The 15,709-nt window shown below is 47.6% G+C and overlaps 1 protein-coding gene across 1 annotated transcript; it reads right to left on the reverse strand.

The window, feature by feature from the left end:
- Window positions 1–537: 537 nt before the first annotated feature.
- On the reverse strand, window positions 538–14,318 carry LOC142899936 (autotaxin-like). The gene is made up of 25 exons (XM_076043895.1): window positions 14,130–14,318; window positions 12,759–12,864; window positions 12,022–12,171; window positions 11,470–11,595; window positions 11,312–11,372; window positions 10,991–11,088; window positions 10,420–10,499; window positions 10,187–10,306; window positions 9,918–9,973; window positions 9,399–9,464; window positions 9,244–9,316; window positions 9,014–9,122; window positions 8,400–8,525; window positions 8,297–8,328; window positions 7,988–8,115; window positions 7,809–7,887; window positions 7,545–7,632; window positions 6,882–7,060; window positions 6,714–6,774; window positions 6,306–6,445; window positions 5,130–5,274; window positions 4,967–5,044; window positions 2,343–2,475; window positions 2,109–2,262; window positions 538–2,030 (listed from the first exon to the last, which is right to left on the reverse strand). Exons 1-25 carry the CDS (start codon window positions 14,145–14,147, stop codon window positions 1,860–1,862), a joined length of 2,577 nt encoding a protein of 858 aa, XP_075900010.1. The 5' UTR covers window positions 14,148–14,318; the 3' UTR covers window positions 538–1,859.
- Window positions 14,319–15,709: the final 1,391 nt, after the last annotated feature.

The raw sequence follows: 15,709 nt of genomic DNA on the forward strand, positions 1-15,709 counted from the left end.
TGACTTTGAAGGTACATGATACTTTCGGTGACTACAAAATAAAAGGTGTGAGCGATCAGTTGAGAAGGCGTGGTCACACACAGCTTCCTGGATATATTTGACTTGGTGCTCCCCTCCTCCCCACCTCCACTCCCACCACAACCTCCAGCACCTGTGGCGTTTTTTTTATTTTTTATTGGTTTTCCTTTTAAATCAACACCCGGAGCTTCCGTTATTTTAATCTTGCTGGCTGGTGTTTGACGAACCCTCGGGGCGCTGGCCCGATCAGTGTGTCTCACGTCCAGCTGCTCATCAGACAGGGCTGATGATGTTTTATTTTTAATCTCCCAGTGACAGGCAGGTAGGAGGAGGCTTTAAATCTGCTCCAGGTCAGGTCAACTGCAGCCACGTGGTCTCTTCAAGGGGAAGATCCTGCTCACTGCTCATTGGACAGGAAACATCACGGTGTCTAACGTGTCTGAACGTGTTACAAACAGTTGAGAGAATTCCATTTCTTGAGTGTGTGTGTGTGTGTGTGTGTGTGCGTGTGTGCGTGTGAACTTTTTTTAAACCAGGTCCTTGCAGAAACATGTCAGAAACATTCATCTCCCATAAAGAGCAACTTGAAAAATGAAAAACACAAAACACAAGGTAGTACATACAGTATGTATCTAATGTGTGTGTGGGTGTAAACGTTCTACGCTCATACTGAAACAACTCAGGGGGTTGGTGGTGGTGGTGGTGGTGGTGGGGGGTGGGGCGGGGCAATCTGCCTTTGACTGGTTTTATGGGTCATGTCTTAAAAGCCCACTTGGTGGCGCCTCACTCACATCAGGTTTTTTAAAGGTGTCTTGAAGCCAATGACATAGAAATAATGTGGGAATTACAGAAAAAAAATGCACACACACACACACACACACCAAACCCTGGGGGGGGGGGTCATCATATCGTATGTTGGTGCTTTTATTTTGAAAGTTGTTGGCAGCTTTTGGTGTCAGCTGATACCACTTCCTGGATGGTGACTCTCTGACCGAGGAAGTAACAGAGTACTACAACTACTAGTACAACCACTAGTACAACTACTGTTGCAGGAAGAGGAGGTTGTACAATTCTGAGCAGGTGCGATACGAAGGGATCTTCATCCTTTTTGGAGCTGCTGCTGCTGCTGCCACAGAGCTAATATGTGTTGTTCCTGTGTCGTGACAATCGTGGAGAAAAAAAATGCTTATTAAAAATTTAGAAAGTCAAGACTGACCAGCTCAACCTGTAACATTTCCCAATAGATTTACAGTTCATACCAGTGAGTATCTAACCAACCAGCAGGGGGCACCCTTTGTAAAAAGTAATTTTTATTGTTGGTTTTTGAACAATAAGTAGACAGATTTTGTTTCTTTGCACTACTACAAGTTTCACTATGTTTCTCTGTAATGCGGACGATAGCGGCAGCAGCAGCAGCAGCAGCAGCAGCAGCAGTAGCAGCAGGAGGACCAGACGTTGGGTTCAATGATCCAGACCGACTGACTGACTGACTGACCGGTTGAGATGTTCCAACCCTGCAGCCTTCAGTGGAAGACACATGTCCACACGGCGCTGGTCCAACAGGTGAGCTGCTCCTCCGGGGAACGGTTGTTGTCATGTGACCAGATGTCCAGAAAGTCCTGCGTTCTTCCTCCTCCGACTCCTTCTGTCCCTTGTCGTTACTTCCACGTTCCAAAAAAAAAAGCCAGTTTCCATTTTCCACCAACATCATCCAGAAGGGGAGTGAAAATTCATCAAAGTCCAGCGGTGCACAACTATACAGAGGCTGAATCTAGTGTGTGTGTGTGTGTGTGTGTGTGTGTGTGTGTGTGTGTGTGTGTGTGTGTGTCCATACGTGTGTCCTAGTCGTCACCCTCGAAGGTGCTCAGGTGGGTCTTGAGGCGCAGGGTGCTGGTGTAGGTCAGGTTGGTGGAGCGGTAGAGGTCCAAGCCAGTCAGCAGCTCCACGTCTCGCACCCGAGCCGTGTGGAGCTTCAGCAGCTCCTCCACCCACCGGGACTCGTCCTCGGCGCTCTGCAGTCGGGGAGTGCATCAGCATTGTTAAAAACATAGATGAGGTGGTGCTGCCCCCTGCTGGAGCCCCACACTCACATTGCAGGCCTCGCTGTTGTCCTCCCGGTGCGGCAGCAGGAAGGAGAAGACGTCCAGCGGCCCGTCGCACTCGTCCACCGTCTGGTTCTGCTCCCGGCACCTCGTCACCACCGTGAAGAAGTGGCTGGGCACGGTGAGCCCCTCCCCCGACACCCTGGACAGGAGACAGGTTCAGTTCTTCTTCTTCTCCTCCTCCTAGCCTGTGACCTCACTGTCAATGTATTGGCCTCCTACTCTCTGATGCTCTCCGTGGCGTCTCGCAGCCCGTCGTGGTTGTGGTCAAAGATGGGCCCGGCCAGGACGTTGACGCTGTTGGTCTCCTCGGCGAAGCGCCTCAGCAGCACCCCCTGGAGGTAACTCCATATCCCTTCAATTCAGTCAAAGAATGACGAGGTTGAGTGAGATAGAAACTGCTGAAAGAAAGCACTGATAATTGGGACCCTAAACTCGTCCCAGCTGCAGTCTGGCTCCCACACACACTTTCAGCACTTTCTCAGTGGCGCCCCCTAACTTTCAAATTTTAGGGACGCAAGAAGAAAATCTACGCATTGGATATGCCGATGGGCCGCACGAAGCTAATGTTGGAGAGGGCTCACAGAATCCCAAGGCTGATAATGAAGTTTTTGAACTTCAGAGATAAAAAATTGGTGACGAGAGCATTAGACATTAGAACATTAGACCATTTTTATTCTTTACAGTCACAATCAGATAGATGGGCTTGTTTACCAATGTTGTTAATGCGGAAAATAAATACTCTCAAAATGAATGTACTTCCGAAACGATCATATAATTTATTTCAAAATTGACCTCTGCCACCACCAAGAAATTAATTTCTTGGCTGAGGACACTTTTCATCAAGTTTTTATGGAACAATCGATGCCCCAGGCAGTGTCTATCATTGTTGTACCTGGCGTACGAGAGAGGAGGGCTTAAATGGCCAAACCCATTATGGTACTACTGGGCTGCGCAACTGAGAACACTTATGTTCTACTATTCAGAAGAGAATGTGCCACTGCGGGGAGAGATGAGAGGTTATACACTGCAGCTGCCCTGGAGCATTTACAAACTTCTGATCTGCAAATAAATCCGGAAATTTTGTTAACAACAACAAACTTGGTCACACATGAGCGAGCAGATGGAACGCGTCTCAAATTTTAGGGCCAAAAAGTGACCACAGGGGGGCAGTCTTGAGACCTGAGTTGGCAAAACCAACCCAGGCCATCAGGCTAGTTGAGTCAACGCTTTACACAACACCGAGTGGCAGATCCTCAAAGAAGGGCGCGCAGCGGTAAAATGCGGCGAGATTGCGGCTGCAATCTGCGCCACAGATGCGGGTATCCACAATGTTTTTTTGCGATAACGATATGCAATGAGACACGCAACAAGATTAAAGCAAAAAAAAACAAAAAAACAATCCCAGTGAAAGAAAGAAAGAAATTATGGGAAAGTATTTCACTGGCAGTCACGCTCTCCTGTCCGCGCCTGGCATTACGATGCTGTCTCACCAAGACTGCTGCCATAATGGAAAGAAAGTCAAGACGCAAGACGCGTTAGTCATTCTATAAGCAAGACAATCACCAACACCTGAGTACCATTTGTATTTTTCACAGCCCATCTAAAACATTGGCATATATACTGTAGTCTATGCCTATCTATGTATAAGATTTGGGGAGCCATATATATATTTCAGGCTTTTCAGAGAGGAAAGTTTCACTCAGAAGCCAGAAACACTCTGACAGACAGAAGCTGCTCCTGGTTCTGGCTGGCGGTCTTTCCGTCTGTCAAACTGCATGCGGACACGAGCGCAAACTCTTTCTGGATCTGCCGCTGTTTGAATGAGGCCTATTTGCATAGAAGGGGGCGTGTCCTTTTGCGCGCAATGACTCATTTAAATACATTCAAATGAGTCTGGCGCAACCCTGCCGCTACCTGCGCCTCGGCGCATTTTCCGCCAATTTTCACGTTTGCGTCCCCTCTGTGGATCGGAATCACCGTTTTTGGCGCCGTTTACACGGATTTTCTGGCGCAAAAGCCGCGCAATCGCTTTGTGGATCTGACACTGAGACACACTTGGGGAGGAAATTGTGTCGTCATTTAAAATGCTTTGGCTTGACAAGGGCATGTGTGCGTGTAAGTGTGTGTTTGCGTGTAGGTGTGTGTGTGTGTGTGTGTGTGTGTGTGTGTGTGTGTGTGTGTGTGTGTGTGTGTGTGCGCGCTCCCAGGACTGATGGTGCTGGGGCGCCTGAGGCTGCTGGCTGCTGATAAGTTCCTCTCTGTCTGGAGCAACAATGGGTGTCAGGACGTCCTCACTCACTCAAGCCACTGACATCACCGCTTTTATCTCATGTGACACACTCACACACACACACACACACACACACACACACACACACACACATTGTTCTGATTATTACAGGATGGTGAAAGATGGGAAAGAAGAAGAAGAAGAAAGAAAGAGTCTGTAAGAGTCCAGAGAGAGACAACCTCTCCTCTTCAGTCTGCTTGTTTTTTAAGGCCTTACAGAGTGGAAACATGACTTTAAATTCCATAAGTGAGGAGGTAGCAGGCACAAATGTCTTATTGTACCAATTTTGTATACTGTATCGTGTCATTTCACATGCTAACAATGAGGCCTGATGACCTTCATCAGAGCATGAAATGCAAAGGGGAAACATCATCTGGTTGACTGCTCTTAACCCATAACAAGGTTTCAGGGTGAGATTTAATCACAACTTCCCGACGTCCCTAATCTGTGCTGCGTCACAGTAAATAGCTCATTTTTGTGTTGTACAATGTGTGTGTGTGTGTGTGTGCGTGTGTGTGTGTGTGTGCGTACGTGCTGGTGCTGGAGGACTCACTCTTAAAGGCCGGGTACATGGGGACGGTGTTGGTGATGAGCGAAGCGTCGAATCTGGACTCTTCAGACGTTGCCAGCTCTGTGGAAGGGAACCCAGTCAGTGTGTGTGTGTGTGTGTGTGAGTGTGTGTGTGTGTGTGTGAGGTGCCCCCCTGCAGGGTTCACCTGGAGGGAAGAGGAAGCCAAAGGACAGCTGGTTGTGGAGGCCGTAGGCCCTGCAGCTCTGGCTGTGAGCGCCGGACACCCTGGAGTCCACCCGGACACAGGGGGCGCTAGAGGACGAGACGTCCGGGACGGGAGTCAAGTCCTCCTGGGGACACGACGGAGGTGGAGGCATTATATTATTTTATCCTCACTGATGCAACGCATTCAAACACATTCCATATGGACAGCAGCTAAAGCAGCCCACTGCTGTACATTTAAGTCTTTGATATATTACATATTTAAATCATATTATATATTATTTAAGTATTTGAATTCATAGTAATTCAATGTATAACTACACAACATTTATTTATATACATATACATGTTTATATTTATATATGACATAAAGTTATGTGCGTATTTCTGTGTGAATTAATTATTTATATATGTCTAAATCTATTTTATGTTCGCTTTGTCGTTCACCCTACATCTCCCTCTGGCCTGTCTGCCACTCTGACTACTTCCATCTCTGTCTCTATCTCTATCGCCGTCGCTTTAACTCTGTGTCTCTCCACATTTTTTGTATTTCCTTTTCACACCAAACCAGAGGTCAGAACAGCTGGGCGCCTCCTGGAGTCTCGATCTGCTCGAGGCTTCGTCCCACAGATGAGTTTTTTTCCTGGCCACTTTTGCACCTTTCTTGCTTGCTTGCCGGGGGCCCCAGTTGGTTTTTTCCCTCTGATCGTACAAAGCTGCTTTGAGACGCCTCTGGATGTGATTTAGCGCTGTACAAATAGAAGTTGCTTGATTTATTGATTGATGGATTGATTGATGGATAGATTGTTGCGACGCAGTGTGTCGCACATGTTTTGACGCCAAAGAAAGTTGCGCAAAACCAACACGTGAAGGTGGGGAAAACGGCAGTGAGCTCATCAGCACCCTGTAAAGCTGCAAACAGCGCCCCCACCTGCACCCTCGTGTTTGTGTTTCGGTGGCTGTGGCTTGTTTGTGTTTTCTAGCACACACTGCTGCTCACTGTACCATACAAACCTCCGTTAGCTCAGAGCTTTACAAGCCCACACCCAGAGGTGAGGGCCTAACGAGGTGACGGAGGGGATGCAGAGAGAGTGTGTGTGTGTGTGTGTGTGTGTGTGTGTGTGCGTGTGTGTGCGCGCGCGTGTGTGTGTGTGCGTACCTGTCGCAGCAGGGTGTAGGAGGTCCACAGTGGCATGGCCAGCTCTTTGCTGTAGCCACTGATGAACTCCACGTGATGCAGCAAACTGTACTGGGTGTCAAACATCACGGCGGGACGTCCGAACGGCAGCTGGGTGATGTCTGCACACACACACACACATACACACACACACACACACACACACACACACACACACACAGCGGAGCTGTTAGGGAAACTGGTAGAAGAACTGTTGGAGGAATCAGTAGAAGTAGAAGAACCGGTAGAAGAACCGACGCAGGAACTAGTAGAGGAACTGTTAGAGGGACTGTTGGAAGAACCATATGAGGAATCAGTAGAGGAACCAGTAGAAGAACCATTAGAGGAACCAGTAGAAGAACCAGTAGAGGAACCATCTGAGGAACTCACTGTAGGTGTAGAATCCAGCTGCTGGCGGACTGAAGGCCTCGATGTTCTCCTCCACTTTGTTCTGGATGAGACATTAAACAAAGGAGGAGGTGTGAGTGTGTTCTCCTTTTGCTCCCTTATTGGACCAGTACTGATCACACGGGCGGGCGCCTGTGACATCACGCTGACCTCGTCGTGGCAGCTGCAGCCCAGGTCGTGGCTGGCGGTGGTAGTTTCGCAGGACCTGCATGCCGGCTCTGGTGATGTCACTTCCTCCGGCATGGTGGGGAAGAACTGGGGCTGCCGCAGCATGTCATTCAGACTGCCGTATGTCCCGTTGTTGGGTGCCGGAGTCAGACCCAGCAGGTCTGAGAGGGAGAGAGAGACAGAGGGAGAGAGAGGGAGGATGTCAGTGTGAGATTTCTTAAAAAAAAACAAAAACATAAAAATATACATACATATACATCTAGTATTTCTTTGAGTGACTTCCTGTCCAGCTTGACACAAGTCCCTCAAAGAAACACTAGAAAATCCGGTACATTTTTAAAAAATAAAATTCCGCAACTTTACAAATGCGATCATATTTGTGTACGTTCAGTACCTAGTATCAGAGCGCGAGAGATATGAAAACAAACAAACAAACTGGCTATGGTGCTTCCGCGTCCGGTATGAACCAGGCCTTTTAGTCCCTTTTACTAACACATAGTCGGCCCCTCTGACTAAAACTACACATGTGCGTGTATATATACACACACACACACACACACACACACACACACACACACACAATCTGAGATAGTTGACATTGGTTTGGACAAAGGTCATATGTATTGCAACAAGTCAAAATCTCACCACACATGACGTTGTACAGTTCAATGTTCTCAAACTCCGGCACATGTTTCTTGAACTTGAAGCTGGGCCCGTGACCCAGAAAGATGGTCTGTGGAGGAGGAGGAGGAGGAGAGTGTGTGTGGGCGGGGGCGGGGGGGGGGGGGGGGGGGAGAAGGAGGAGGGAAGAGACCTGATCATGACCATGACAGGGGAAGTGATGTCATCACAGCAGTCTGGTGAAAGACAACAGCCCATTGACCGACGCCCCGTCAGAAGGCTCGCTACCCTCATACTGGTGATCTTGTTGTCGAAGCCGTGGTCACCAAAGAAACCGCAGCGAGATCTCTGCTTCTCCGGCATTTTCCTAAAGCACACACACACACCAATAAGGTAGTTTTTTTTTTTTTAATGCTTCAGTGTCCAAACATGACAGAGAGATGTTTGCTTGGGCTCTTCATGGTTACTTGGCAATGTGCCACTTCCTCTCCATCAGCAGGTGGACGTCCTCGATCCTGCGGTTGAAGGCGTAGTGGAGCCTCTTGGGTAAATGTTGCTTCAGGTACGGCTTGAAATGCTGAGCCGGCATTTTGCACTGAAACAAAAAAAACGCACAGGGGGTCAACAACCTGCCCTTTCCCCCGACACACATACACACATATACACACACCCACACTCACACACACACACACACACACACACACACACAAATACGCACAAAACTTGGACAGGTGTCTATGTGTGCGTGCGTGTGTGTGGTGAGTGTTTATCCTCACCGTGAGATTCGCCACCACCACGTTTGGGTCATCTAAGAAAAAAAACAAAAAACAGTTAAGGTTAAAGGTCAGAGGTTAAAAAAACAGCCAGTTTTGGTCTTACATGTGGTGGATTTGGGGTCGCGGGGTCGTATCCGGCCCAAGGAGCCTGGGATGAGCTGGATCTCGTCGATGTTGAGCGGGTAGCTGCTGAGGAACTCTGTGCGGTCGCAGTGAGCCTCATCCATACCTGAGAGGAGGAAAAAAGGTGGAAGGAGAGAGAGAGAGAGAGAGAGAGAGAGAGAGAGTAAGAGAGTGTAAGAGAGAGAGAGATTCTCAATGCTCCCTCACTTTGTGTCAGAATCACCTGCTTTACAGGAGCAGTGTGTAAAAATTTGGCTTGATTATGATTCTCATATTGGTAAAAGCTTAACATACTGCCCATAAATAAATAAATAAATAAAAAACAAAATAAACTAGGGTCCGGGGGCCACGTGTGGCCTGTTGAGTTTTTTAATTTTTCAATAAAGAGCTAAAGACACAAATTATTGTCACTTTGCTTTGGTTCATTTTCAATCAACATTCAAGCAACATGTTTTCTACACATCCCACATGGGGGGGACCGGGAGGGGCGTTCTAAAATGTGACTACTCTACTCTACTCCCCTACTCTACATCGTGCAACATTCCAGCCAGTTGTTGCACAGCACTGTGTTGTTACACAACATGAAGGACTCGCCGTGGTCGCCCACGATGATGACGTTGACGCAGCGGTGCAGGTTCATCTGCTTCAGTCCATTCATCAGCTGACCGATGACGTTGTCAATCTCCCTCAGAGGGTTGTCCAGCTGCGGGGGAGGGACACACACACACACACACACACACACATACACACAGACGCACTTCAAAAAACCAAGCCCACCCATGGACGATGGAGTGGAGGTGGGACCCGGACAGCGTCTCACTCACCTCGCTGCTCAGCGGTCCCAGCCGGTGTCCGAAGGAGTCAGGCTGCTCTGAGTGCACGGCGTAGACGTACGGCCTGCAGAGAGGTGACCGCAGGTCGGGTGGTTTTTCATTTTTTTTTGCCTTGTACGTTGTGGACGTAGAGAGATGAGACAAACCTGACGTCGTCGGCGAGATGCAGCCAGCGCAGGATGGTCAGAATCCTTCTCTCCAGAGGAATCACCCTGCAGAGGACCACCACAACAACAACGCGGCCTCACTGCTGCTCCACAGGTCAACCAACACGTGTGTGTTCAGGGAACCAAAGACGAGCCAACAATCATCAAAACAAAGTCGTGTCTGCGGAAACATTCTTCTAATTACTGTATAGTTTGTCTTTGTATTGTTTTTAGTGCCGCATCAGTGTAGTTTGCCAATTTGGGATCAAGAAAGTACATCTATTATATTCTATTGTGTTGTATTCTATTGCACTCTATTCTATTCTAACATGCCTTCAGCATCGCTTCCTTACTACAGCTTGATTTCAGGCTGAGCTTCGACAAAAACAAAAACTGTGTTTTATCTGTTTTGAAAGAATGTTTCAAATGTAAAGTGCACTACAAATAAAATGTATTATTATCATTATCATTATTTTCTGATGGAGCTACTGAAGAACATGCCAGTACTAACTTAAGTACCAAGGCCAGAAGAACGAGGCGGCCGTCACTCCCTGCTCCTTCGCTGTGATCCAGATCTGAAAGGGAAGAGGAGGAGGAAGTCATGATGGGGGGGGGGGGGGGGGGGGGGGGCGGGGGGGCATCACTTTAGTACTGAGCAAACAACACAACTGCTGAAATATATCTGGAGACAGCAGAGAAAGAAGCTCCAGTCTTTGACGTTCTCTGCAGAAAATACTATAAGAATAAAAAATTAAAAACACATCCAAGGCCTGAAGTCAGCTCCTCACCGGCTGCCCCCCCCACCAGCGGTGGTTGAGCTTCTCTCTGGAGCGCAGCGTGAAGGTGGCGTTGAACACCGGGTCGTGCATGGTGTTTCCCACGATGCCGTGGGACTCTGGGTAGAGACCCTGCAGACACAGCATGCAGTGTGTTTGTTTGAAGCGCAACATGAATCAAATCACTCTGAAATTTAAATATATATAAACTTCCTTGTTCTGTTGTGAGAGTGAGGCTGACTTACTGTAGCTAAGGTGTACAGGTTGGGGAAGGTCTTGGTTGGGTAGACGGGCCGCATGTAGGGCGACGTCGTGCCGCAGGTTCCTGCAGGGAAAGACACAGGTTGCCGGTGCAATTAAAAAAATCTCTGTTCAATGCCAAGGTAAAGGTTTAATGTGGAAATGTCATTAGTTTGATGTATAACGTGTGTTTTCGCACACTCATGCAACATGCATTCACGCGTATCTAAAGAGCACCAGCATGCGCAACAGGCTGCTGTGTGAGATCACATGGTGCTCCAGAATGTGTCGTTTTTAGTTTTTTAACCTTCATTTCACCAGGTAAGTGCCACTGAGATTGACATGGCCGAGAATGCAGCCTTACAGCAGTACAACACAAATTCTCAGCACAGCTTAGCACAGATACATCAAATACAAGAATAAAATAATAAATAAAATATAGAATAAAAGGGATTGAAATTAAGATTTTTTTTTTTGCAGTGTCCTGTCTGAGCACGAGATGCCCCTCAACCTCCACAAAGGCCACCACTCAAGTTTCAAAGAAAACCATGATACAAAGGGAGGTGGAAGACGCACTGAGTTTGTGTATGTTGGGGATGACCGATTTGCCCTTCTTCAGGTACGACGCTCTGAAGCCGTCGACAGACAGCATGATGAGCGGAGGACGGATGAAACTGAGGGAGACAGGCAAGAAGTGAGCAATTCAGAGCGGTTGAACGTCTCCTGCATGTTAATCTACCATTAAAAAAATTTCATTATAAATAATAACACCGAGGCAACATGCACTCAGATTTAATCCATCACACTTATGGGATATTACTGCTAAAGGTCAAAGGTAGATCTATACTTTGTCATATTCAAGTGGTGCTGCTGGTTAAATATGAGCCTCAGACTCACCCTGCAGGACACTCTGCAGTCGTGATCTCCTCACAGTCTCCCTGCACCCACGAGCTCTCACCTCCAGAGGGAAGGAAACAGCAGACAGAGTGGTTAGCGTGTGTGTCCTCTGTCTTTTTTCTTTAGCACTGACTGACACAAAGAGGCGGATCAGCAACCTTTGCAGGTGGACTTATAGTTGGAGCAGCAGTCTCCAGTCTCCAGACAGTCTTCGGAGCAGTGGCAGGCGTGCTCCTCGTCCCGCTCCTCGCCACAGCGGTCTGGGGTGCACTCGAAGCCGCCCTCTGCAAGGAAACATCTGACTTACTGATTTTATTTTATTGAAAAACAAGGGGGGTAGAAAGTAAGTAGCCCACAGTTTTCTTCATTCAGCACAGTGCTCGGATTTTGGAGAACTTCCCAGAATTGTCTACGTAATGCTTTCAAGATGAAACTTCAGCCGGGCCGACAGCAGCAGCAGCAGCAGCAGCAGCAGCAGCAGCATCGGATGACACTAACTAACATTTAGTTTGTGCATTTACAGCAATAAGAGCAGACAACATGAGCTGAGCAAGCACACCAGCCTGCGACCAAAAGACAAACTGAAAAGGAATTAGTCTGGTTCGGAATGACTCCCACTGAGGTTCTAATGACCATGAATATTAATTACACTGAGCAAGTGGGGTACAAAAGTGAGTAATTGGAAGGCAGCAGAGAGACATCAGACCTACCTGTTTTCAGGCATTGCGTGTCAAAGTCGTGGCAGCAGCCCTGGTAGGTCTTGCACAGATTGTCACACCTGCATCCTGGAGGCTGCGCCTCCTCCAGCTCGAAGCACCGGTCCTTGCAGGACCCGACCGAGCTGACATATGCTGAGACGACTGGACAGAGAAATGATACAATGGATGTGACACAACTACGAGAGTCTTTTCCTTCATCTCAGAGGTTCATTTCTACTGTTAATGGCTTCAATGTCATGGGTCTCACTAACTCCAAATCTGCACCAACTGTTGTAATCAAAACCACTGACTTATACATGCTATGCCATGAGTATTTATTTAAAGTTAAAAGCCAGTAAATAATATAACACCTAAACTGAAACTGTAACTTTTAACTGCGCCGGTTCGACGCGATTTTGAAGCCAGCATCTGGACGCAGGAGTTTTTAGGTGGGAGGCTGATGGTTAATGGAAATATGGCGGCAGCCAATGAATGTTTGTGTGTTTTAGAGGGTAGCATTATTAACACTGAACATTTTAATGTATTTAATCTGCGTGTGAACTAAATTACATCCAAAATAAGTTCCAATACAAGTGAAGGCAAACTTTTTGTTCATTATTCGGGACTGAGCCTCAGCGAAGGCCTGCTCTTTATTATTATTTTTATTACTATTATTATTATTATGGTGAGCTAACAAGTTTGATTTAGAATACTCCATCATAGTTCCTCTTCTGCCTGTAAGTTCTCACCTTTAGTGTGAGGTTGTGGGCCGTCTCCTCCCTCAGAAGGTCGACTGGCTTGAAAAACATAAGCCCTGCTGACGTCCGATCTCCACAAGCAGAACACAACCACTACCTGCGGAAAACACATAACCAACACGTTCCGTATATTTTATTTTGTTGACTCTGGAAAAAGCGCTGCAGCGGCTCCAGGTCCTGGAGTATTTATCCACTGGATGCTAACAGGTGAAGGCTAAGTCACAGCGTTGCCCTAATTAGGAGATTGTTTTCTCCTCTTGGACACTTTCAGGTTCACACCAAAGAGGTCAGAGGTTAATGGGGAGCCAGAAATGGAAACCCCTTGTTAAAGCTGAGTGTTGTGTGATGAGTCCACTTGTCTGTTATAGAACTCAGGACCCAGCGGCACACACAAGGCTGTCAGAGATAAATGTACAGAATACTCTAAAGAAGAGAACACTAAGACACAAAGTACTAAAAAAAATTTAAAAAAAAGCAACAAAAAGAAATGGACGGAGCTCTTGAAGAGATCTTCTGTAGGCCCCAAGTAAATTTAACAGTCATTTTTGTGATCATTTCTTCAGCAGCTTTTATTTTATTTTTCCTTAAGATCGTGACCCACATAAAATGAATAATATACATATTTCGCAAGAGATCTGTAGTTGTAGTTATTCTTCTTCTTTCGCACTGACACAGCCAGCCAGCATTGAGTTGACACATTAGCAGCAGTCCGCGCCTCCTCAGACTGCACTTCCTGCCGCTGCATTGATCTCCAAAGTGTACTCTATTGACGAGACGTGTCAGCCGTAGCAACAAGTTGCTGCATTTAACTACTTCGGTGCCACCGTGCTACGGTTGTGTTGTTTCCGCAAGCACATAAATAAGAAGCACGTAAGTGATGCCACCATGAAGATGATTCTGTCGTACGTTAACCGCCCCCCCAACCCCAAACCCACCACAACCCACCCCCAGCAGGCCCTGCTGACCTCCACCTCCCCCAGGTAAACAAATGTGTGTGTGTGTGTGTGTGTGTGTCACTGTTGACTGTCCCAAGCTTGTCATCATCATCCTCCTCATCATCCCCATGACTGTCATAACCATCATCAGAGATGTATGATATGAGTGGCTCCCCAAGCAGACCTGGAGGTTCCCACCACTGACAGTCAAAGTGCACCCCCCGCCCTCCTCCCCACATGCACAGGTCGATTCTCCCAGAGTGCAATCTGACTTCTTTTTTTTTTTTTTTTATCTGCTCTGGGGGCTATCGTGTGTGTGTGTGTGTGTATGTGTCAGTGTGTGTAGAGTTAAATCACTCCAGGCACCCGAAACGAAGCCCTAAATAAATAAATAATTAGCGATACGCGGTACGCGGTCTTACCGTACCAAATTTCCCAGTTGCATGTTGTGAAGAAGACCGAGTCCACCTTTGGCATTCCCTCCTGGGAAAAAACGGAAGGATCGTGAAGAGGCCGTGACGGCTGAAGCTGCTGAAGCTCTGTGCGTCTCTGCGGATCGATGGAGCGCACGAATCCAACCAACCCCTGCCTCGCTCGCCCACTCTGCGTCTCTCTCTCTCTCTCTCTCTCTCTCTCTCTCTCTCTCTCTCTCCCTCTCTCTCTCTCCCTCCCTCCCTCACCCCCACCACTTGTTTGCCTTGAGCCTCTGCCTCTCTCGGGCGCGGGCCAATGAGCGTGAAGTAACGGTGACAGCTGCGCTCTGGTACAAGAGTGCGTCAGCCCGGCGGGTCGAGTCGGGGTCGGTGACGATCCGGAGTCCAACCGAGTCGGCGGCAGCACCGAGTGAGGGAGGGGAGAGGGGGGATGTGGCGCGGTGGCGTTTGAAGCGGGGAGAAGCGGTTGTATAATGTTTTAACTCAGTCTTAAAGCAATAGGCTGGATTTTTCACGAGTCCAAAATGCCTCACAGGAACAAAATTAAAAAGTGACATTTCAACAACACAGTAGTACTGACTCATGCTCCCAGTGGAAGTTGTGTTTCATCCTTGCAGGGTCGGCTGATGACTCCTCTTTCAGCTGTAGGCTATCATCATTGATGTCCGTGATGTCTTCAGACCTTCTGACTCAACCAACCAAACAAGTCTAATGGTGACAGAGAGATGTTTCATAATTTTCATACATTTCATCCCCATCATGAGATATGAGATATGGTGAAGATCCTGCAGACGGGGCCATTTCAGGTCCAGTAGATCTTCCTGAGGCCAGTTAAGGTTCAGTAGATCCTTCTGAGGCCAGTTCAGGTGTAGTAGATCCTGCCAAGGGCCAATTCAGGTCCAGTAGATCCTCCTGAGACCTGAGCTGTTTTAGTTTGTCTTTTCATTGGGCTAATAAAGGGTTCCGAAAAGGTTCCTGAAGATCCTGATCCTGATCCTGATCCCAGGGTCCACAACAAATGGTAAATGGTAAATGGACTGCACTTATATCGCACTTTCCAGCACCTTCACAGTACCCCAAGGCACTTCACAATGACCTCTCATTCATCCATTCACTCACACACTCATACACTAATGAGTGGTCAGGCTGTGTCACTGTGGTGACCAGCGTGATATAATCGGCCTATCTTGTTATCAGATAACAACACACACACACACACACACACACACACACACGCTCACACACTTTCCCCAAAGAAATGATGAGCGACATGTTAGACAAACAGGAGCGCAGCAGCTCTCCAGCCTGAGGCGTCAGCAGCTGAAGTTCATGTTGAGGCAGGACAGTCTTGACACCAAGGAGCAGCAACAACACAACACAACAGAACACAACACAGCCACGGATGATGATTGTGAGTCTTTAAACAAGACCGACACTTGTGACTGACATTGAAACATTCCTGTTTTCTCAGTTCTCAGCATTTCCTGCTGACAGGGAGAAAAGAAAATCTCAACAAAACCGTTATCATGACCGCAGGAGTGTGTGTGGTGTTTTTTTTTTTTTGTGTGTGTGT

This window comes from Nelusetta ayraudi, unplaced genomic scaffold (assembly GCF_046127955.1).
Source record: "Nelusetta ayraudi isolate G7.1 ecotype Tasmania unplaced genomic scaffold, CSIRO-AGI_Nayr_v1 ptg000079l, whole genome shotgun sequence".
NCBI lineage: Eukaryota > Metazoa > Chordata > Actinopteri > Tetraodontiformes > Monacanthidae > Nelusetta > Nelusetta ayraudi.